Below are 22,236 nucleotides of genomic sequence, written 5' to 3'. Positions count from 1 at the left end.
TGATAAAACTGATACATCAATGGAAACATTTCTGTTTGACACAAACAGCAGCAGGTGCTCCGTTTCCAAGTGGTACATGCAAATGCTTGTACTCCCAAGCATCACTGAAGCGGTTTCCCTTTGAAGATGTATCTGTGTGCTATTTTGGCACGTTGTTCCCATTGCGTGGCCTTTAATAACTTTCTATACTCTGTGAAAAGATATTCAGAGAGATTTGACTTAAATCTAAGTTCTGGTAGATACTCCCTTTGCATGTTTTTGCAGAGTCCTTGTATTTGTGTTGTTCTTAGAGGATTAATGGATCTTCCAGTTTAGTTTGAACTTCTTCCATTCACTTTCCACAAATGTCTCAAAAGAGAAGAAAAAAGGAAGCTTTTTTGACTGTATCACCCTTTTGAAGAATAAATGATACTCTAGTGTGAAACTGAGGAAAAATCCTTCCCAATCATCTCTCTGACATCCATCTTCAATGCTGAAGCAAAACAGCCCACCCAGTTCAAGTGGCTGTGCTCATGCCTGGAAGGGAGCAGAGCAGTTGAGAATCTCAGGTAATCATTTGAGGAATTTGTTGAATCACTTAGGATCCAGCACATTCCCTCCAAGTTGTCCTTGTGCTTGCAAACGGAACCTGCCTAAACACAGACACATTAGGGTTGTCTTGTCTTTGAGCACTAGTAATTCTGTCTGCTTGCTGGAATGGTGCTTATTTGTTTGATATTTGTACAGAGGGTCAGTATTGTTATTAACAGGTACAAATCTTCAGGTAGACCGGAGAGGTGGTGCAGAGATTTAGAAATAAATTCTTATGCTAAATGAATTAAAAATATTGACCATAACATGACAACAAGTAATATTTTCTGATCCAAGGTGTCTGTAGGGTATGCTATTCAGTGTATGCTATGGTTGTCTCAGCTGGGTAAGTAAGGTATATTTTTAGGGTAAGTATGGTGTTGGTGTCTTGGAGTAGACTACAGAGAGTGGGCTTTTAATTAGCCATGAGGAGGGTGGCCTTTTTGGTCATCAACAAGGGTAAAATCCCGCTGATTAGGTTGTTTGAACAGTTGGGTGCTTGACAGTAATTTTAGTTCTTCAAGACACGTTTGCCTTCCTTATGAATTTGCTGTCTGATCATATCACAGCAAAAACTGCAGCATTAAATCTGGTTTTTCTCTTTGCTGGGTTTAAGTAGTGGAATCTGGACAATATATCCTAAAGAACCCCATAGAGGGTATGGTAAATTACTTCTCTCTTTCTGCCTTTTTCCTTGCATTTTTCTGGAGTACTGTGGGGGGTAGAATAACAAATGCACTGACAGTGTTATTTGAAGTGGGAAAAGAGGTGGTGCACCACAGCCTGCAGGAGATGGTCTGTTACGTATTTGCAGGGTAAGCTGACACAAAGCAATCTGTGTCTGTATGAGTGCAATATTATTTGTTTACTTATCACAAGTTGCTAAAAAGCCTCTGTACCATTAGCTTTGTCCTTTGTCTCTGACTGCCCACTACAATGCTTAGCTCTCTGTACCTCACTTACTTGCCTGGTCTAAAGATAAAAGATCTCACCACTCATCACCCCCCAACATCTGTTGGTGGAACTTGCTAGTGCATGTTTTCCTCTTATCTGTTTTATTTAACAAATTTCAATGAATCGATATCTTTGAGACCTCAGTCTTTTAGCAGAATTAGCTGAAATTGTCCTGCTATTTGCGTAGTACTGCCAGTGAAATTTGTACAATAAATTGTCTCTGTTTTTCCTTAGAGAACTAAACTTACTAAGATAATTTTACTAGATTTGATTGTTTCAAGTATATCCTTGCAGAGCAAAATCACTTGCCTGTATAAGCAACTACTGTATATTTTTTAAAATGTGCTTTGTATTCGATATCATTCATGGATGCACTACTTTATATATGCTGCTTTATCTAACAATATTTTATTTTGGGGAGCAAGTAATATTTTAAAATTGACATATCAAAAAAATTTATTTTTCAGTAAATTTTTTTATATTGTTTTCTTTCTTGGAGACTAATGCTCCAGTTGTATGTGGGTCTTGTAGCTGCATGTGTGCTTAGGTTTCTCCTGTATTAGATTACAGAACTGTACTGGACATGTCCAGAAATCTGTGATAGACAGGTGCAAATTGCAAGTTAGCACTAAATTACATCACTGATTGTGCCTAGTCAGTGATACGAAATGTTCCAGGCTGTGGAAAATATATTCAGCTGAGATTTTCTGAAACTCAAAGGCAAGTTTAATGAAAAACATTGAAAATGTTAGTGAGAAATCAGCATCATTTTCTGGCTGAGTAGTTGTATTTCTGCCTTTCCCATCGGGACAGGCATAATGCTGTGAGAAATGTTGTACAAGCATATATTGAGGAATTATTTGCATGGTTTATGATCTTCCACGAAAATATAGAACAAAGGCTGAGACAACATAAAAGTTCTCTACAGGGAGTTCTTCCTTGTAGTCTTTGCAACAGCTTGGACCCCATTATTATTATTGGACCCTATTTGGAGCTAGGTCTTTTGGTCACTTCTGTAATTGCATATTAATCTTACCTTTGGAAAAACCTTACACTTGGAAGTTGTAGAAGGTTTTATTTTTTGTTTTGGCATGAAAAATATTTTTTAAAAAAGTGTAACTTATGAGTTTAGAGTCTTAGCCCATCACTTGTGCAGATCATGGTGATTTAGGTTGCTTATCTCTAGTCTGTCTTTGAGTTCATTTAGGTTGTTCTGTAGATAGATGCATATCAGCAGTTCTGCCTTTTTTCCTTTCCATGTAATTTTTCTTTCCTTCATTTCCTTCAGAATTCTTTTCAATAGGGAACATTATTTTTTCTATCCTGTTTCCTAACATGGTTTGATTTCTTATCTTTTGAACTTACACATTTTCAGGCTGTTGTGTGTCCCTGAGGTAGTGTTGTTCCTGATGTGTACATTAAAAAATGGGTGATTGTGTTTGCCACCAGGCTGACTTTTATCTGAAGTTCTCAAATGTGTGTGGTGACTCTTGATAGCATCAAGGACTTCACTGTCCTCAGTGTAAGAAGTGTGGTATACAGAGAAAGGTCATAGGAGTTTCTGATGTGCACCTCCCACAAAAAGTCTTGTTTCTGTAAAAAACAAAATGGAAGTCTGATTGTGAAGGTGATCATCTCATCCTAGGATTAACAAGTAACATTAATGAAGGCCCTAGGAAGGGGCAGAAGATGGTCAAAGTACAATAAAGGCACCATGTGAGGCTGGGTGCTAGGTGGAGTCATGCTTTGAAGACTATCTGATGCCAGTGAGAACATTCCTCCAGTTTTTAGCTGTTGGAGGAGAAGTTCACCACTTTGTGGGAGACTTCCTTGATTGTAACTACCAGAGTAGCTGAATATGTATGAAACATGTGTCCCATGTAGGTAAAAAATACAGTTTATGTGGGAGTATCTCAATCTTATACATGGATAACTTGATGATTCTTCTGAACTTTTATCATCAAATTTGAAATACTGCTTGCTGGCTTTCTCTAAAATGCCTTTATGTATAGCATCTTACCTCAGTGATACCTTGCTTTGCCTACAGAAAATACAGGGTAGAATGAAAGTAGCATGTGGCATCCTAGGGCTGTAGTAATGGTGTAATTTCAGTTTTTACATCTCTTACCTTTGGTAAAAGTAGATATATGAACAAGGAAGTTTAAGTATTTGTTTCAAGTATGGTGTTCTAGAAGGCCATAACGAGCACTTTTTTGTGTCTGCATAATCTCGTTCTATGTCTTTCCTATTGTGGGGAATGATTGAGGAGCATTGGAAAGGAATATATGAGGTGTTTTTAACCACGCTCTGATCTTGGGTTTCATAATCTTTTCACTACCAATTCCTATCCTTCCTTTGTTCCCTCTTAAAGCAAAATCAGTTGATACGTATTCTAGAAAAATGTATTTTGCATGAAAGACGCACAATTTCTAAAATTATTGTTAAGAGTTAAAATAGAAATGTGTCAATTAATACTTTATTTTCATTTCAATATAAAAATTATTTGCTTCTAACTTGCTCTAAAATACGCTTATTTTTTTCAGAGACGTGGAGCAATTTCCTATGACAGCTCTGATCAGACTGCGTTGTACATTCGTATGCTAGGTAAGCATACCATTTTCTATATTGCAAGTTCCAACATTTATGATTGATTTAAATAATAACTTTTTTATATCTCTGTTGAATTGATAAACTTAGCATTCTCTTTCTCCTGGATAATATTTTGGTTAGCTTCTCTACAAGAGTTTGGGTTCTTACATGTTGACGTGGGTTTTTTTGGTTGTTTGCCTTTTTTAGTTTCTTTTTTCCTGAGTTAAACATTGTGTAGGATGTTTTACTCCTATATTGAAGAAAAAGGAAAGGTCTTATAATTAACCCAGTATGTTTGGTAGAAGATCAATCATGAGTCACTTAGAAAACTTTACTTTCTGTAATGGAATTTACCACCTCTGCATGGTATCTTTCTAGTTAAAACTGTAGCTTAGAGAACACTTATTGGAAAGTTGCCACACACTGTTAAAAACTTCAGTACTGAGGCTATGAAATGCGCGAGGTGTTCTGGAAATAATGATGTGATTTTAAACAATATTTTTCTCGTTAATCCTAGAAGGTGACTTGAGAAAGGAAAGGGTGCTTGACAGGGCTGAGTAGTTCAGTCAGTTACTGAGGAGTGCTTCCAGAGTAGCAAGGAGATAAAGGGTAAAGCCAAGTTCAAACAAAAGAATGGTATTGGGAGGGGAAAGGATCCAAGGGAGACCCTCTATGGTAGTGAGTGCACAGAAGGAGTTGAGGTCATATGTTGAGAGGAGAAAGATGCAAAGCTCTTGCAGATCTGGCTCTTGCAGATTCAGTATATCCTACACCTCTTCCGGAGGCTGCTGGTGGTGCAGATGGCGTAGGGACTGTGTATGTGCTCTAAGTCTGTTTCACTGCTGTGTGGCACCACTTAATATAAGCCACCTTGAGCTATGAATCTGTGTTGAAATGGACTATGAATGCTTGCATGATGTCTCACACAGCTCAATGAACACCAGCAGCTACTCATTACAAATTCTTAACCATCTCCAACTAAATCAGCCAGAACATGTCTTTTTATGCCCTGAGTCTTATCAGTTTGGTTGTATATTGTACATGTTAAAGTCCCCAGAAATTCATAACTGCATTGTCTATGGAATTTAAAGTTGTAAGCTATATGTATGTGTGTTTAAGAATTTATAGTCCTAACCTACATATGTAGGAATATATGGTCATGTATACATATAAATTCAATTTTGACTTAGCAGCTTCACTTTTTTCTTCCAGTTATTTCGATTTTTTACATTTGTGTAGTTGTTAATACTGTAGCACTGACTGTCTACTGAAGGGGTTTTGATCAGAGAATTTAATTACTTTGGGGATTTGTTAAGATGAGAACAGAAGATACTGGGTTCTAAATCCTTATTGAAAAAGCTGCTCGGTTGTTGTTGTAAATAGGTTTATTTTGTTTTCAAAAGTTAAAATGAAGTAGTTAGGCCCATCACTTCTGCAGAAGGATTTGTGATAATGCTCAAGTAATTCTAGAGAGAAGCAAAGCATGGCTTCCTCTAGTTTTTGATATAGAAGTCTGACTGGAGAGAAAAATTTAATTTGTCTTGGAAAACTTCCACTATTCTCATAGGTAGAACTGGAAAATATTCAGAACACGATCTTAAGTAAATTAATTTTTCACTTGTACTCTCATTGAAATTAATTATTATGTAATGAGATTGATGCTTGTTATGAATAGTATAATTCTTGCTGGCATAATTCATTCATGCTGTTCTGCTATTCAGAAGCAGTAAATCTTTTAAAGAATTGACTTCCAACTAAGGTGGGGGAGGAGGGTACCAACAAGCAAAGAAGAAATTGCTCATGGCATGTTTGAATCATTATGTGGTAAATTTGTGTAATTTTCTCACTTAATAGATATCATTTGGTTTACGCAAATGTTATGTGTACTATACTGTACAAGTTAGCAACTATATACAGATTTATTATTTTTGTACTTGTAAATCGACTGTAAAAAAGACCAGCCTGAAAGCTGAACAGTTGGACTCATTAGTATGTAGAAAGAGTCATATCAGAGTAGATTCAAGGGTTAATATATTCCATTACAATTTCTTGCAAGAAATGTGAAGCATTGCTTTTCCTGCAGTATTATTAGAGTTTTGGTTTTGTTCTATTTATCTCAGTGCACTTGAGCAGAATAAGCTATAAGGAATCCTCAGCTGTAACTTAATGGGAAGTTAGGCACAGTCATGAGAATATTTGCCTTTTACTTGGTTGGTTTTATTCCATACTAATGGAATAAACATATCTAGTAATAAAATGTACCTTGGTCAGGTGTTTATCTTAGCAGACCAAAAATGTAAGGCTGAGAGTATCTACAATAATGCCCTCTGCCTTTGTTTAGTCGTGCTGGCCATTAAGTTGCTTCATTCAATGTTTTCAGGCTGTTCCAATGGTAATCCAATGGAAATTCATTTCCATTAAGTAAATAGGAATTCCTGTGCTATGGCAGTGTGTCCAGGTTCAGTTTAAGAGATCCTGTTTTAGGAATATGCAAAATAAAAAGCTCACTCCTAACTGCCTTCATCAGTGTGTCGTTATAAACAAGCAGTGCTGACTGTAATGACTCATCTGTCATACCCCATTCCTAAAATATACACTAAGCCACTCCTGTGTGGCTTATTTACTATTTTAAAATACAGATACAGATGCAGCATTGTAGAATTTTTCTTTTAAGACCTTGGAAAGGCTAAAACATCTGCATCACCTCAGCCACTTTTCTCAGCAGCTATGAGGAATTCTCAAAATATCTTGTAAGTGCTTCTGTGTAATCTTGATACTTTCTTGATTTTTCTATTGCTTTTCTGGTTTCCTTTTCTTGTTGCTTTATATTGACTGAAAGTTTTTCTACTGTGCATGGGGTAGAAAGTGTGGGGCACTGACTGCTTGTATTGGTGAGCATGCACCTCTCAGCTACAATTGAAGCATTTATCTTCCTTTAGAGGTCTTGATCACTTAAATAGGAAACACTGGAGAAAAGCTACTGTGTACTGTGCACGCTCTTCTCTGGTAGTGGTTTTTATGTTGTATTCTGTTTGCTTTAATTCTGGCACATTGAGCTGACCTGTCATCTATTTCTCCAACAAATTTAATAGGAATTTTAATATGTGAAGTTAGAAGTTAGTAATTCTGTCGGAAAATCCTGCTCTTCACAACCTCATGGCTTTGACTTGAGTCCTTTACCTTGAGGTGGCTGTCGCAATTTCTGCTCCCAGCTGTCCTCCACGGTCTCTGAGGTTTCTGCCCCTGTTCCGGATGGCCTCAGCTCCCCAAGCAGCTGCTGCATTGTTACTGTGCCACACTGCAGTGCTAGGGTAGCACCAAGTATGTGCTGGGTAACCCTAACGCCCAGGGATGTCAGCTGTGGCATTTCAGCTGCCTCGTAAGTATCAGAGCTGTCCTTGTGGTGTGAGAAGGAATCTGAGAGAGGGGCAGGAATTAAACAATCTATTTCAAGGTAAGTTTTATTACAGCCCTAATTACTTTTCAGTTTTCAGTTATAGCTGCAAACCTCCCTCTTACATTCCTTCTTCCATGATTTACTTAGTTTTCAATTAAATTTCTGCCAGTATGATCATTGTCTTAAAAAATGCAAGTAATCCTGATCATGCAGGACTATTCTGGAAAAAAAAAATGTAGCTAAATACTCAGCCATCAGATATTGTATCATTTTTGTGCTCAGAATAAAGTTTGGAAAGGAAGGCTTCACATTTTTTTAAATCTTTCTATTGATTCTTTTGAATCAGCAAAACTCTCAAAGAAGGAAAAAAATTGTTCCTGGAAGTCCAGTATCGTTAAGATGCTGGACTTGAATGTATTCCATAGAGATGACGCCGGAATCTTTCCAGTGTGGCTGAAAGTAGCTCAAGAAGAGATAATTCAGAAAAAAGCTGTCAGTCAGCTTGCTGTCACTTCTGTGCTCTCCCCCAGGGAAATTTACCTGTAAGCAGACTGTGGGATCTGATGGCTTAAAAAGATTGTGTAAGCATTTCAATATGTTTGTAAGGGTCTAAAAAAACAAAAACTACTTGTAAGTTCTTTTGTTTTAGGTGTTGAATTTTAATTGTCTTTTGGCTACTATAATAATGGTTGGCTCTGAGGTTGGACTTCTGTTGCTGTTTGAAGGAATTATGTTACAGTGTCCTTTTGTTTGATAAAAGTAATCTCAAATCTGGAATATCTTCTGCTTTTTTGTGAAGTTCTCTGTGGAGGTAAACATGTCTCTTCCTTAAAATTAAAGCCTGCATAACTTCAGAGTCACAGGGTTGCAAAACACTTGTGCAGGATTTCCCAAGCAAATTGATGTGAACATGTTATGTTGTGTGAAGGTACAATGAAGTGGGTGCATTTGGGATCCATTAATCTTCTGCAGGTTACATTAACCAAAGTGAATGCATAATGATGATCCAGTATTTCTGGATGTTTTGGAACTAACTATACATATGCACTAGAGATTAGTTTCACTGTGCTAATAGCACATTATTTCATAATGTGCAGCCAGTTATCCCTTTTTCTACTTCTGTTTATTTAGAAACTTCAGATGGATGTATGATATCATCAAATTCCACTTGTACCAGTATTTTTCAAGTACATTTATTGTCTGAAATCTTGAAAAATGCAGCAGTTCTGTACCATGATAATGGAGACATCTCGTTTGCTTTTGTTTGGCACAAGAGAATTTTCTGCTTTGTTTGCTGTAATGAATTCCAGTTGGGAATTCATCATTTTTTATGTATGCAAGTAAATACACTGATTTTAGCTTTATCTTATTACAGTTGCCTTTTCCTTAGTTTGCCGTGTGCCTTTTTAGTATACAATGCCTCCTATGGCTAAATATTCCTGTAAATAGACATTCTAATAATTCTTTTTTAAAGTAATGTAGTCAGTTGCACTTCTTCATTTTGCTTACAGTTTTTGTTGTTTTCCTCCCTAAAGTTCTCAACATTGCAGGCATTTCAAGGGTACCAAGGGTACTATTATTCAGTCTATGCTGTTAGTCAAGGGTAGTAAATGAAAAAGAACAAAGCAGAGGGAAACTTTCTGGACATCATTTATCAGATGAACATACATAACATTTTGTTATTTGCAGAATTCCATGTTGGCCTTCAGGTATTGTTCTGTGAACTTTTCCTGTTCTTGACACTTAAAACAAATTGTTTGCCACAACCTAGTCATTCACTATCTGAAACTATTTGCTAATTGGTACTGTGGTTTGTAAATTTTAAAAGTAAAAAACTGCATTTTAAACTAAAAATAAATCACGAAAGCTGTATCACCTTTTCTGTAAAAAATTAGCTCCACTAAAAAACCTCTTTTATTTTCTTTTAATTTAGCTGGTGAACTCATTCACACAGCTGTAGCTATGCCTGATTACCCAGATAAATATGAGTGAAAGGTAATGAAAGTCGAATTTTCCTCCATGCACACTGTTATTTTCATATACAGCTACTAATGCATTTGCCCCCTCTCTTCCAAAGTTTCCTCTCTTTTTCATTTTTATTAATTTATTTTGTAAATCAAACTCACCAGTTGCTTGTGCCTAACAGAAGAGTTCTACAATTTGCTGCCTCTGTATTGCCTGGAAGAAAACAAGTCTCTTGCACTCTGCTCAAATGAATGCTTGAAGCCTTTATAAGTAATATATTGTAAGTGGTCTGAAAAATAATACTTGAAGATAGTAATTGGGTTGCTTTCCCTTGCAGCTCAGTTAAGGTTTTCAGTTAAAAAAAAAATTAATAACTGAAAGGCACATGTATTTACTATGTTTTTACTGATGTGTAAACTTTAGGGGAGCCCTGGGCCTTCTTACCCTTTTGTGATCCTTCAAGCATGCCTCACAAGATAACATTCATGTAAAGTGCATCACTGTAGATGTGTCAGTGTTTATAGATATGTATCTCTAGAAAGATACCTGTTAAGTATTTAAAAGCATATTTACTGAAGTGTAAGTCAGTACCTTTAGCTATTTTTGATAAGTTGACTGCTTCAGCATTACACGTTGCAGGTTAGAAAAGCAAAAAAGGAAAAAAATGCTCTCAAGATGCCTATAACTTGATGAAAAATAAATAGCTATATTTTTATTTAGTTCCTATAAACTCAATCATAGTGCTTTTTGTTAATTACTTATTTTGGTTTCATATGGGAGGTGCTGTGTTTGAAGTGAGGCGAATACGACACTTGATAGATTTTCATAATTAGAAACCACAACATTTGCACATCTTACATTTATCTTTGTTGGGGTTTGAGGAGGGAAACAGTATTGGATTTGATTCTCGAAGATTTCTCCAAATTTGTAATTGCAAAAGGATTTCAAGTGAAAGCTTTTAATGCAAGTGAACTGCTTATATTAATACATACTATCTAACGAAAGAATACTGATCAGCTTTCAGTTGGTAAAATGCATAAGTAGAAATCAAGTAGCATGCTAAGAGATTCAGGTTGAAGCTATTTAGAGTGCCAAATAGTTTGATCAAATTTTAATACTGAGTTTTGGTATTTTAATAGGCTCTTGTGTAATATTCAAACAGCTGAGCGCAAGTAAGTAAATGCTAGTGGGAAAATATAATACAAAACCATATTGTAACTAGCTTATTTGCTAAAAGCTACCATTTCTAGAAGTTGAATCTTTTTTGTATTCTACAAAATGTTATTGTTGTATGTGTGTTACTGAGGAACAAATCAACTTTAAATGTTCTTGTTTTCTGTCATAATAAGGTGCATTTTTACCATACTGGTGTAGCAAGCTCTTCCTAATTTCATCTGAATGCTTATCACATGCTTCTGGCAACGTATGCTTAGGCAGGAGAGATTTTGGCAAGAAAGCATGTGATTGCATGTTTAAAAAGTCTTCAAACTTTGTTTTGAATTTCACCTTTAAAACAAAAAGCATTGAAGTAGGCCTATTGTTTGAATTACTCTCCTCCATTAAGTACATGAATCTTAACCCCTCCAGGCTATGTTCATTTGCATTTTATCTCTGCCACTCTTCCACACTTTTATTTCACTCTTGACCCTGTTTCTAGGAGATGTGCGAGTAAGAAGTCGGGCAGGATTTGAAACAGAGAGAAGAGGTTCTCATCCATACATTGATTTCCGTATTTTTCACTGTAAGTATTTAAAAGCAGATAAATGACAAATAAACAAAGGCTTCCATCAATTTTAACTACTGAACCTCTGAAGTAAAGTTAGCAGCTCTTATAGCAAGACTATTTTTTATACTTCTTAGGAAAATCTTTCATTCTAGCTCATTGCCAAAAATAGAAGAGGAAAATTGTCACTACTAAATATTTTTTTAAAAAAATTCATAATTTTAAACTTATTGAATTTAGACCTAAATCCATATGGAAATGAAGATGTATCTTCTAAACAGCTACTGATGTGTGTGCTGTGTGCTTACTTGGCAGACACAATCAGTTGAGGAGAATACTTTTCTGTTTTTATAAAGCACTAGAAAGGCCCTGTCCAGGATGATGCTTGAACAGAATTACAGTAATATCAATATTCTTGACCTCATCATAATGAATTAACATTTACATCTACTCAAGTGCATGGCTCGGACTTAAATTTTTGGACAGAGACAGATCTTAAATAAAAATTGTTTGAGGAATCTTTTATTTTTTTCAGAAGTGTAACAAGAAGAAAATTTTTGTAGAGAAAAAAGTTAAATTATCCATCTATGTTGTTGCAACTAAATTTGTCAGTAGTCGTAATATAAAGTTTTGACACCACCAAACCAATATGCAGCAAAAGTGCAGGGGATCTGAGTCTTAATTAAATTATGCCAATAATTAAGGTATTAAGTGTCATAAAGGATCTATACCAGCATTGTATCAGCACAATTCCAAGTATTCTGAATGCAGTGGAGAGATTTAGTAAAGCTGATTTCGTGGTAGTAAGTGTGGTTGTTGTAATTACCTTTTGAATAAAAATGAGTGGCAGAAACTGGTCTTACACTCTGATCTTAACTGAAGTTATAATTTTTAAAAGTAGACAATTTCTAAAACTCTTAAACTCTTAGTTTTGTTCAAAAGTTTCATAAAAATAGGTGAGAAAACAAAGTTTGAAGAGTGTGCTATGTAGATTTTTTTCAATACAGAGGATAAGAGTTTCATCTCAAGTCCTGATTGAGTATAATGAATTCTCTGCAGAAATAGCATGCCATTTATGAAGTGCATAATGTTTTTTTTGTGAGTGTGTATATATATATGTAGCATTTCATGCTGATATAGGAAAATACTAACAGAAGTATTAAAATAACTGCCTGTTAAAAGGCAGTCAACATATTACTGCTGTGGTCAGATTAACTGTTTTTATGGTCCTCATCACACTGTTTCTTTCCATCCTGATGATTGTGCATCAGGCAGATCATGACTAGTCAGGAAAAGGACTTTCACACCCTTTCTCCTTGCCCCTACTTGTTGAGACACAGCCACCAGCTTTTAGCAACATCACCTGTGGTGTTTAATGACAGCAAAAAATATTGCTAGGAGGCCCAAAAAAATCTTTGGCTTTAACTTCCCTCTCAAGTCAGTTTTCAGAGTTGTCATATTATAGTAAGATTTTTTGCACTTGAGAATTGTAGCTTGTTGAAAAGGTGCTCTTTGCCTTCTGGGCTCCTGCCACATTGTGGAGTTTCTTTCAAAGTCAGGAATTCAGCACAATCTCTCACCATATTAGTAGGTTATCTAGTAATTTACATAAATGTGGGATTCTTTTTTATCCATATTTTTTTTTTTCCTCTCTGCAATGCTTATTTAGTCCTGATCATTGTTTCCTTAATTGTTTTAAGTCAGATTTAGTAATGCAATATGAGACTGCCAGTAGAGAGAACTTGCAGGAATCAGACTTGACCTAATTTTTAGGATATTCTCCCTGCCCATTCCTCTGCCCTCTCCTGGTTACTTCAGAAGGAGCTGTTTTTGCCACACACAGGTAAATGACTGAAAAATACTCACCCATTCGAGCAATAACATGTGAGAGGAGTCAGTCATCTCTTCTTTCCTTGGGCAAATACTGAACTGGAAAGGGTCTCTTCTGCAGCTGAAGCAGACTAAACCATCTGAATATTGCCTTTTTTTTTTTTCTCCCCACCACAGCTGTATCCTGAACATCAGTAATGCATGGACTTGCTTCCTTCATTGTGTTTGTGTAGTTTCACTGTAACTTTCTTGTAGTATCCACTTGCTATATTCTGTGGTTCTAAATTGTTTGCAATGGTCATTGTTTATGTGTTTTGCAGAGAACTTACATAGTTGCTGTCAGTCAAAGTGCTGAAGCATTAGAACTGTTCTGTGTTTTGCTTTGCTAACTTTATTGTTCAGCATTGTTTTCTTTTTCTGTAAATGATGTTTTGAGAAGAGGTTGAATGTCTTTGAGGAGGGGTAGCTAATAATATGCTGACCAGTCTTTTCTATTATATTTGATAGGCTCTTAACCCAGTATTTTACTGATAGGTTAGAAGAGTAGTGAATTTTAAATGCATTACTTTGCTTCATGACACTGTTTGAAATTGCAACTTCAACCAGTGTTGCCAAGTAAAGTTTGTCAGCACTTACTTCTAAAGATCACTTCTGTATCTTCTTAGGCATTATAAGCTCAGCATGTATATCTTCATCACAGAATTCTGTAACTGATACATGAATATTCAAGTTTCTAACCTGTCTAGAAGTATTCTCAGCAGTAACTTTTAGGAAGTTTGATTTTAGAAAGATGGTTGGAAAAATGTTGTTGTTAGGACAGTGTAATGGGAGTAATATCTGAGGATTATTAAATGCAGGATTTGACTGACAATTAAGCTTACTTTGTTCAGTGGTAGTTTTCCTTCTACATTATCTATTATTCCAGAAGTCTTCTTATTATAGGTAATTACAGGAACTACCAAGAAGAATAACTTAATAAATTTTTGTTTTAACAACACTGCTTCGCGGTGAATGGGTAAAGTCAGGATTATATTCTACTTGTTGGTTGGCAGTTGGTTAATATTATCAGTTAATAGGTTTTTTGTTACTGTGTTGTGTTGGTTATGCCTGTGTGAGACCATGGGCATAAGATCGCATCTTAAATCCACCATTTCTGGAAAGGGGAGAGCAGCCAGCTTCCTCTGAATTTCTTCCACAACTTTCTTCCTCTGAATTAATTGTTGCACTGTAAAATGCATACATTGTAATGTTTTATTGAATTGACTGTAGAACATTAGATCTGCTTTTCACTCTGTGAGGAGTGAAAGGAAGGGAGTTTTGCAGTTTGCTGTGAGAATGCAGCATGTACTGTTTGGTTTTCAGAGAAGCTATTGAAAAAGTGATTGCAGTGGTTATAATCACTCTTATTGTCTTCTGGTTTACAAATAGGCTATGGTTTACATGAATACTTCAAAATTTTCTTTACATTACTTGAGACATCATATCCAGTAATTCAGTCTTCAATGTTGTCAGAATATGTTGATAAAAAATAAAGTGAAACAAAATCTTTGATAGAAGAATTGGTAAATTACAAGATATAAATAGTAGGTTTTTTTTTTTTCAGAAATAGTAAACCAGCAATAAAGTTTTAGGCTTTGTTTTCTTGCTGTTGAGAGGTTGTCAATAGTGTCTATTTTTTTAAATATATATATATATATATGTATGTATGTATGTATGTATACACACTACACAAAGGAAATTTTGATTGTTGGAGGTGATCCTAGCATGCACAAAGAAAGGCATATATGAGTGCCCTAATCATTCTCTGTTTCTCCTGAAAAAAACCCCTCATACAGTGAGTGTGCACTATGATAGGTACAGTATGTTATGGTGAGGAAGTGAAGTCAAAATGAATAAAGATCAAGAATTAAGATAACAGAAAAAATATTGAGAATTGTCATATACAGATACAGCTGAAATTAATGCTTTTAAGCTTCCTTTTAGGAAAGGGTTGTTGGATATAGTCTGGAGGAACCAGATAGAAAAATGAATACTTTGGTTTTGCAGAGAAGAAACATGGTTTTCTTCTTGTTTCTCCTGTTGTGCCCGGCCTAGAATAAGTAAGAACTTGTCAAAAAGGTTTTCAGAATTCTCTCGTGCCAGTCTCATCTGAGCATGTTTCTATGGGGGGATGATGATGTTGCCAATACATGGGGCTCTGTTTTGTGTTTTATAGATAACCAAATCTGTCACATCTGTGAGTTAAAATATCTTAGAAGAACGGATTTTGAATTAATCAGTATGTGTTTGGTAACATTCACGAATGCTCAACTTTGAAGAAAATAGTTGCTTGCATACAGTGTAATGGTACAGTAAAAGACTTCATTGAGACTTAGATGATTCTCCTTAGCTGTGCATGGAGCCTTTTTAGGGGAAAATGGAAAGAAGGGAAGAGATATTTTTATAGGTGATGGATAAATAAAATTCTCTTCCTTAAGAGTGCAAATACATGATGAAATTTCAGAGTTTACCTTTATTATACAACCTTCAGACTATTTACTTGGAAATTACCATTTGTGGAAGGTATGATAAGCTATTCTGAGATCTGGCAAAAAGTCAGCATGTGCTGTTTCAAGGATGTTTTTAACTTTCTGGTTCTTAGCTCATGAGCCATTTCAAAGTGTTTACCTTCAACAGTGAGTTTAGACTTCCCTTGGCTGAGATGCAGAATTCAAAGAAGGGACAAGAGTGCAAATCCAAATTGATTGCCTGAAACAATTTGAAAAATTCTTGTGTAGCAGCAGCAAATGATGCTTTTGGTGATACCATCTAAAGATTGAGATAAACTTGGCAGAGTCCAGATTAATATCAATGCTCTTTTTTGTTTGAAGAAAATAGAGGAATTACCTATTTGGTTATGTTTAACAGTAATTGTCTTGTTCAGCAGTCTACTGTGAAGAAGGGTGAGTTTCACAGTGAGTAAAGTAATGCAGGAAGATTTATGTGATCATAGCTTGAAGTATTTGTTTCCTTTTGAAAATACCATCACTGAGGAGTAAAAAGCTTGTACTTGAGAGATTACTTCAAAAGCTGACTTTCTGAATTTGTCTTCTAATTATTCACAGTCCAGATTATTCAAATAAATTGTGTTTCACAATGTGAGAGAATTTTTGACTTTGATTTAGTTTGGAGAATGTAGTTACACAAGGGGAAATCACAGAAAATGCTCCAAATACAGTTGTATTGGCCAAATGAAAAGAGTGAGCTTGAAGTGAGCTTGGTTAAGGAAGATGTGGGGATAAAAAGTTCTAATTGAGAATATAGAGCAGGTTTGGTTTTTTGGTTTGTTATTCTAGATGTTTGTTTTACCTGCTGTTTCTTCTTTCCACGCTACAGTAAAACAGTATGTGTGCTCTGGAGTCTTGCACAGGTACAGGTCACTGTGTATTTCATTGCTGGCTTAAGTTTGACAGTAGAAGAAGACAGAGATATATTCTATTTTTCCCCATTTCTTTTGAACCTCTCCAAGGTATTCTTTCTCCTAGTACCTTATTTAGAAAGGCTTTTTTTTTTGTATGCTGGACAATTTGGTAGAAAATACCTGAAAATTCTTTTGTTTTCATCTCTGCTCCCAGTTTGACTTTCTGTATTGGCCATCATAAAGTCTGGTAAAGAAAATTCGTTTTCTGTTAACCATGATGGGTTGTTTTTCAATTCTTCTTTTATTTCTGGTGATGAAAAATAGACAAAAAAAGATGAGTTGAGGGTTCTGTCATTCATTTACTGTAGAACTGAAGATTTCTAGGACACCAAAGAGAGGTGGGTTTTTTTGGGAAGACAGCAAGAAAATGATTTGGCAACACTCTGAAATATATTATCCTTTTGGGAAAAGAGTTTGGAACCATTATATGTTGAGTTCTTCAGGAGGATCAGTATGTTGATTAACATGGCATAACCCATTTTGTAAAAGGATGTGTTTCTCTATATTTTGTTTATTTGTGTTCTGATGATATTCCTCTAAATAATTAGCTACAGCGAGGTTTCTTAGTTTACAGTATGCTGTTGTGAATTGCAGATTTGCCATGCCCAATGAGTGGATTAGGGTTAAAAAATCTCGAAAAACACAAATGCAGGATTGCTGGGCTTATGATTCAGTAAACTGGTATGGAAAGACTGCCTTGTATGTTGTTTCCTAGTCCTGAAATTATTGCAAAATGTTACTCATTTGAGCACAGAAATGGAGTGTTTAATTCACTTAATTTTATATCTTTCCTGAGGTATTTACAGAAATTCTAAGATGAGCCAAAATTCAAAAGAGAAAAATTAGTAAAGTCCTGTAGATACCTTTTCATGATTTTTTTTGACACTTCTCCTGCTGTGCAATGACTTATAGTGCCATTGGAGAATTGGCACTTATTTCATACTGAAGTAGTCTAATCCCTTCACTTTGGGCAAATTCCTTCAAATTAGCTCTGCTTTGAGCAGAGGATTGAACTAAAGGACATTCAGAAGTCTCTTCCGTCCCTTTCCACCTAAATTATTCTATGGTTCTGTGCTTTGCTAAGGCAGTGAGATCCTTTTGCTCTGTAAGATCCTTCAGGAAAAGTTTTCTTTGGTGGTGGTGATGCCTAGCACTTCCCCCTCCATTGGGGAGCATCTGATGAAAACCGCTAGAGTTTTTAAGAGAGTCGTGGTACTGCTAGACTTTCTTGAAACTTAATTTTTTTTTTCTGATTCCATTCAGAAGACACTTGCAAAACCATGTTTATTTCATTAATCCTTAACCCACAGCATATTTTCCAGCAGTCATTATTATTTGGAAAATATTTGGAAAAAAATTATGAATGTGTATATAGTTATATATTGTACATTAAAACCAAAACAGTATGGCTTGGTATTTTTTTAAGCAGCAGCAAAAGAAGTGTAATGCCTTACAATGATGCTAGTCTTCTAAGTGGTTCTAAGAAAGACAGGAAGTATAGTGAGGTAATTTAGACCCCAATAATCTAAATTAGTCTTTTTATGTAACTTTAAAATCCTTATTAAAATTATATCTTCCAAATGAAGTAATAGTTTTATATAAAACTTGAATACTGAATGCCATAAAAATATTTTAAAATTCAAACCATGAGTGGTAAACATGCAGGAGAGTTAAATAGCAGGACTTAATTAAAAAAACCTCACAAACATTCATGGATCTAATATAGTGCATTTCTGAATGGTTTGATGGGAATAGATGTGAAATTAGAATGCTTATGGGTCCCTCTAGTGGTGTGAAATGCTAGATCATACTTTCAAATTATTCATAATTTGAAAATCATTTGTATCTGGGAAAGATGGATCTTTAAAAAGGTTCATCCTTCGGTGGTTTTAATTGGCATGTGAAATGGAATATTTCTTTCCAACAAATATTTACAGGTCGTGGAAAATTTCAGATGATGTGTCAGGTTTAATGATAGTATCTACTGTGTAAAACTGTTCAATGTGCAGTTGGGTTATTAATACGGAAAATTCATGAGTGATCACTTCAGTTAAAAGAAGATAATTCCTTCATATATTTGGGGGAAAAACCTCCTCTGGTGGGCCAGTGCTCACCTCAAAGTTCAATTTTTACATCCAGATATAGGAAGGATCAAATACTCAAATACTTTTTTTCCCTCGATTTTTTTTTTTTTTTTTTTTTTTTTGGTGGTAGTGGTACCCAGCATCCTTAGTTATGCTCTTTCTATTGGTGTGTAGCAAAACTCAGTGCTTTTTATATTGATAGTTTTCTATCTGCCTTTTTGGCTGTAGCAAGGAAGAAATGGAGGTAAAGTTCTTATAGCTGGATAGCCTTGTTTTAACCAGATTGCCATCACAGGGTGTAAGTCTGTCTTTTATAAAAAAATTAAAGTATATTGCTAGGATTTAAGGTTCCATTAATAATTAAACCAAATCATAATTGTCATTCTTTTGTGGACTGTCCTTAATATACGAAAGACAGAATAATTTTGAAACTAAATCTGTCAGTATATTGTGATCTTTTAAGTGATTGTCACTTGTCTTTACTTACTTTGTTTTTTTATATTGGCATGAGAAAAATAAATATTTAATATCCCTGTGAAATGTGCTAAAACATTTTATTTTAGGTTTTCATGAAGTTAAAAGATTGGGAGTGGGAAGAGATTAAAATTAGCGTCTCAGAATACAGATGAAATCTGTTGCATGAAGGCGACTTGTGTTATTTCATTGCTATATATGCATCACATTAGCAAAATAACTGGTATTAATAACCAGAATTACTTCTTTTTCTCTTTTTTAGAGAAAGGATTTTTTTTATTATACCAGCATCTCACTTAAGATGCTTAGAAACAGGAATATAACCATTTTAATCAAACAAACAAAAAGCCCCAAAACCTAGGATTGATACTTTGGATGAGAACTTTAATTTATAAAGGAATGGCAGGAAGAATGTCATAGGACAGCTGCTGTTGAGTAGGCACCAAGGCCTACAGTTCGCCTTCTGCTTCCCTACATCAAAAGCACTTCTCAATGCTGGAGTGTCCTTCTTAACGTGCCCATCGTCCCAACTTTGCTTTCATTCTCTTTCAGTTCAAAAGGCTGTAAATGTCAAATGTATTTTATCGTTCTAATTTGTCCTAAAACTGTCCTTGTGAGCAAATAGTCAATATTGGATATTAGAAGGGCATTTAGCACAAAGGCTCCAAATGAAAGGAAGGATCTTTGGGCTGGGAGATGTTTTTGCAGCATGCTTCATGAGCAAATGCAGTGCACTCTTCATTCTTCACTGTCTTTTTTCCATGATCTGTACGTTACTGAACCTTGATTTGGTAGGGTCTCTGAAATTAGCATCTCTTTTCATGACTCGTGATAGAAATGGGGAGGTTGTCATTCTCATATTAATCATGCATCTAAAGAGAATGACTGTGCCAGGAGAGAAATGCCAAATTTCCATTGCACAACTGTATCATTCATTTTACCAGTCTTTTCCATTAACTGGCCTTAGCTTTTCTGCCAAAACCACAAAGCGCTTGGTTTTTGTATCCTTAATAATAATTTATCTGTGAGGGAAAGGAAAAGGCAGGCACAGTAGCTATCAGTGTTCCTGCAGCTGGAGAATGTATCTTCCCCTCACCCCCTTCTTTGAAAGCCAGCTATTTTCTGTTTCAGCCTCCCCTTTGAATTAATAACCTGTCAAACCTCTACATCTGATTTGCTTATTCTGAATTGTCCTGGGGTAAATGTTTCACTGTTAAAGAGAGAAATTTAGGTTTTGGGTTGGTGTAGTCCCACAAATCAGGTGCTCTGGAGCTGCAAAGGGATGGCAAGGCTCAAAATCTCTTTTCTCAGTTGGAAGTTACTCTGATCATTTCAGATCTAAAGGATAAAGATATTTATTTAGTAATGGTGTTATTACTTAGCTTGGGCTATCCACGTGCAATAACTAATAGCTCAAAGCCCAGCTCATGGGGAGGAACAGCCCCAGCCCCAGCACAAGCAGGGGCAGCCCTCTGGAAAGTGACTTGGCAGAAAGGAACTGGGTCTCCTGGTGGGCACCAAGTTAAACATGAGCCAGCCATATCCCCTTGCTGCAGAGAAAGCAAGTGGAATCCTGGGCTGCAATAGGAGGAATGTTGCCTGCAGGTTGAGGGGGGTGATACCTCTCCTATATACTGGAGAGGCCTCACCTGGAATCCCAGTCTGGGCTCCCCTGTAGAAGAGAGACATGGACATACCAGAGAGAGTCCAGCAAAGGGTGAGGAAGATTAAAGGGCTGATGAGAAAAGGCTGAGAAAGCTGGAACTGTTCAGCCTGCAGAAAGCTCAAGGGGAAACTTCTCAATGTATGCAAATCCGTGAAGGGAAAGTGCAAAGGAGACAGAGCCAGACTCTTTTCACTGGTGCCCAGCATGAGGACCAGAGGCAATAGGCACAAAGTGATGCACATCAGGACACGCTTTTTCACTGTGAGGGTGGGTTACCAAGTGTTGACACAACCACAGAGGTTGTGGAGTCTGCATCCTTGGAGGTGTACAAAAGCCTGTGGGAGATGGTTCTGGTCTAGGTGACTCGGCTTGAGCAGAGGAGTTTGACCAGATGAGCCTCTTCTGGTGCATTCCTACCTCACCAGTGCTGCGAATCTGTAATAAGCAGTTTTGCTGCTAAGAAAGCTGGAATAATGTAGGCTTTGCTTTTTTTTCTTTTAACGAGGGGTAGAAAAACTAGGATTAACGTGTAGTAGTGGTGGTTTACAAGCCAGGCAAATTGGTGATAGTTTAGAGAGTTTAAACATACTTGTAAGATGAATGTCAGTAGCATGTTGTGAAGAGAATGATGGTTCAGCTTCACGGAAAACCATGTAACTCATTTGCCTCTGTACCTCTATCATCATCAGAAAAATCCTCAAGCAAAAAGATGTGCAACCCCTCCTAAATGACTTTGAATACAAGTAGAGGTGCCGTACAGGCCTGTACTGCCAAGTTATGGCATTTCTGTGTTCTGTTGCGTACTTTGCTGCCAGAAGCTGCTATTTTTCTTGTTGTACCTACAGTGTACTATTCCCTCCAAGATTAACGGATGGTAACTGTGACAGTGAAACTTAATTTGTAGCATGACAACAAAAACAAGATTTTTTTTTTAACTGTAGATCTGTAGAAGACCACTGGAGAACAAGAAAATTATCTATGCTTCCAGAAAAGTACTCATTTTTCCTGCTTTGAATATGTTGTTTTATTGAGATTTAGTGAAGTTTCTGGCTTTTGTTTGTGACTTTGTGGATATTTTAGATAATTTTATAACCTAAATATAACAATTTTGTATTATTTTATTTTCAACTCAGTAATTTCTGTTTTGAAATTTGGCTCTGAAGAAATTAGATCAAGAGTGAGGGAGAGAGAGTTCTTACCTGTAGCATACACTGCATTAGCAGCAGCAGTTTTATACTGCTCCCTGCTTCTCTGTTATGCAGACTGGTAGTGCTCAGACTGTAACCTCGTGATCACAAATGTGCTTAGAAATATTGGTAGAGTAATGTAGCATGACACAATCTATTTATTTTCTTGCTGTACACATGAAAGTTGCTTTGTAAGCAACCTTTATCATATGTACTACATATGTTTGCTTAATAAAAAAAACTCTGGGATATATTATAGGTACCAGTGTCTTCAAAGGAAGAGCCCTTGGCCTTGAGGATGATAGTTTGAAGGATACTTCATGTGGAGATCTCTGTG

General features: G+C 36.0%; 1 protein-coding gene across 10 annotated transcripts in view; it reads left to right on the top strand.

Moving 5' to 3' along the window:
- The window catches only part of PDE7A (phosphodiesterase 7A), a 75,882-nt gene that overhangs the window by 35,810 nt on the left and 17,836 nt on the right, over positions 1-22,236 (top strand). For 4 of the 10 annotated variants that reach the window (XM_059861259.1, XM_059861231.1, XM_059861285.1 and 1 more), the window contains exons 2-4: positions 4,068-4,128; positions 10,615-10,647; positions 11,133-11,216. In XM_059861259.1, coding sequence (XP_059717242.1) covers positions 4,068-4,128; positions 10,615-10,647; positions 11,133-11,216 — 178 coding nt within the window. The remainder of the gene's footprint in view (positions 1-4,067; positions 4,129-10,614; positions 10,648-11,132; positions 11,217-22,236) is intronic. The other 6 variants (XM_059861240.1, XM_059861294.1, XM_059861267.1 and 3 more) reach the window with 2 other exon arrangements.

The sequence above is a fragment of the Haemorhous mexicanus genome, chromosome 1 (genome assembly GCF_027477595.1).
Source record: "Haemorhous mexicanus isolate bHaeMex1 chromosome 1, bHaeMex1.pri, whole genome shotgun sequence".
In the NCBI taxonomy this organism is placed as follows: Eukaryota; Metazoa; Chordata; class Aves; order Passeriformes; family Fringillidae; genus Haemorhous; species Haemorhous mexicanus.
Note: the sequence above shows the minus strand (reverse complement) of the source record. Positions and strands in the feature narration are given on the sequence as shown.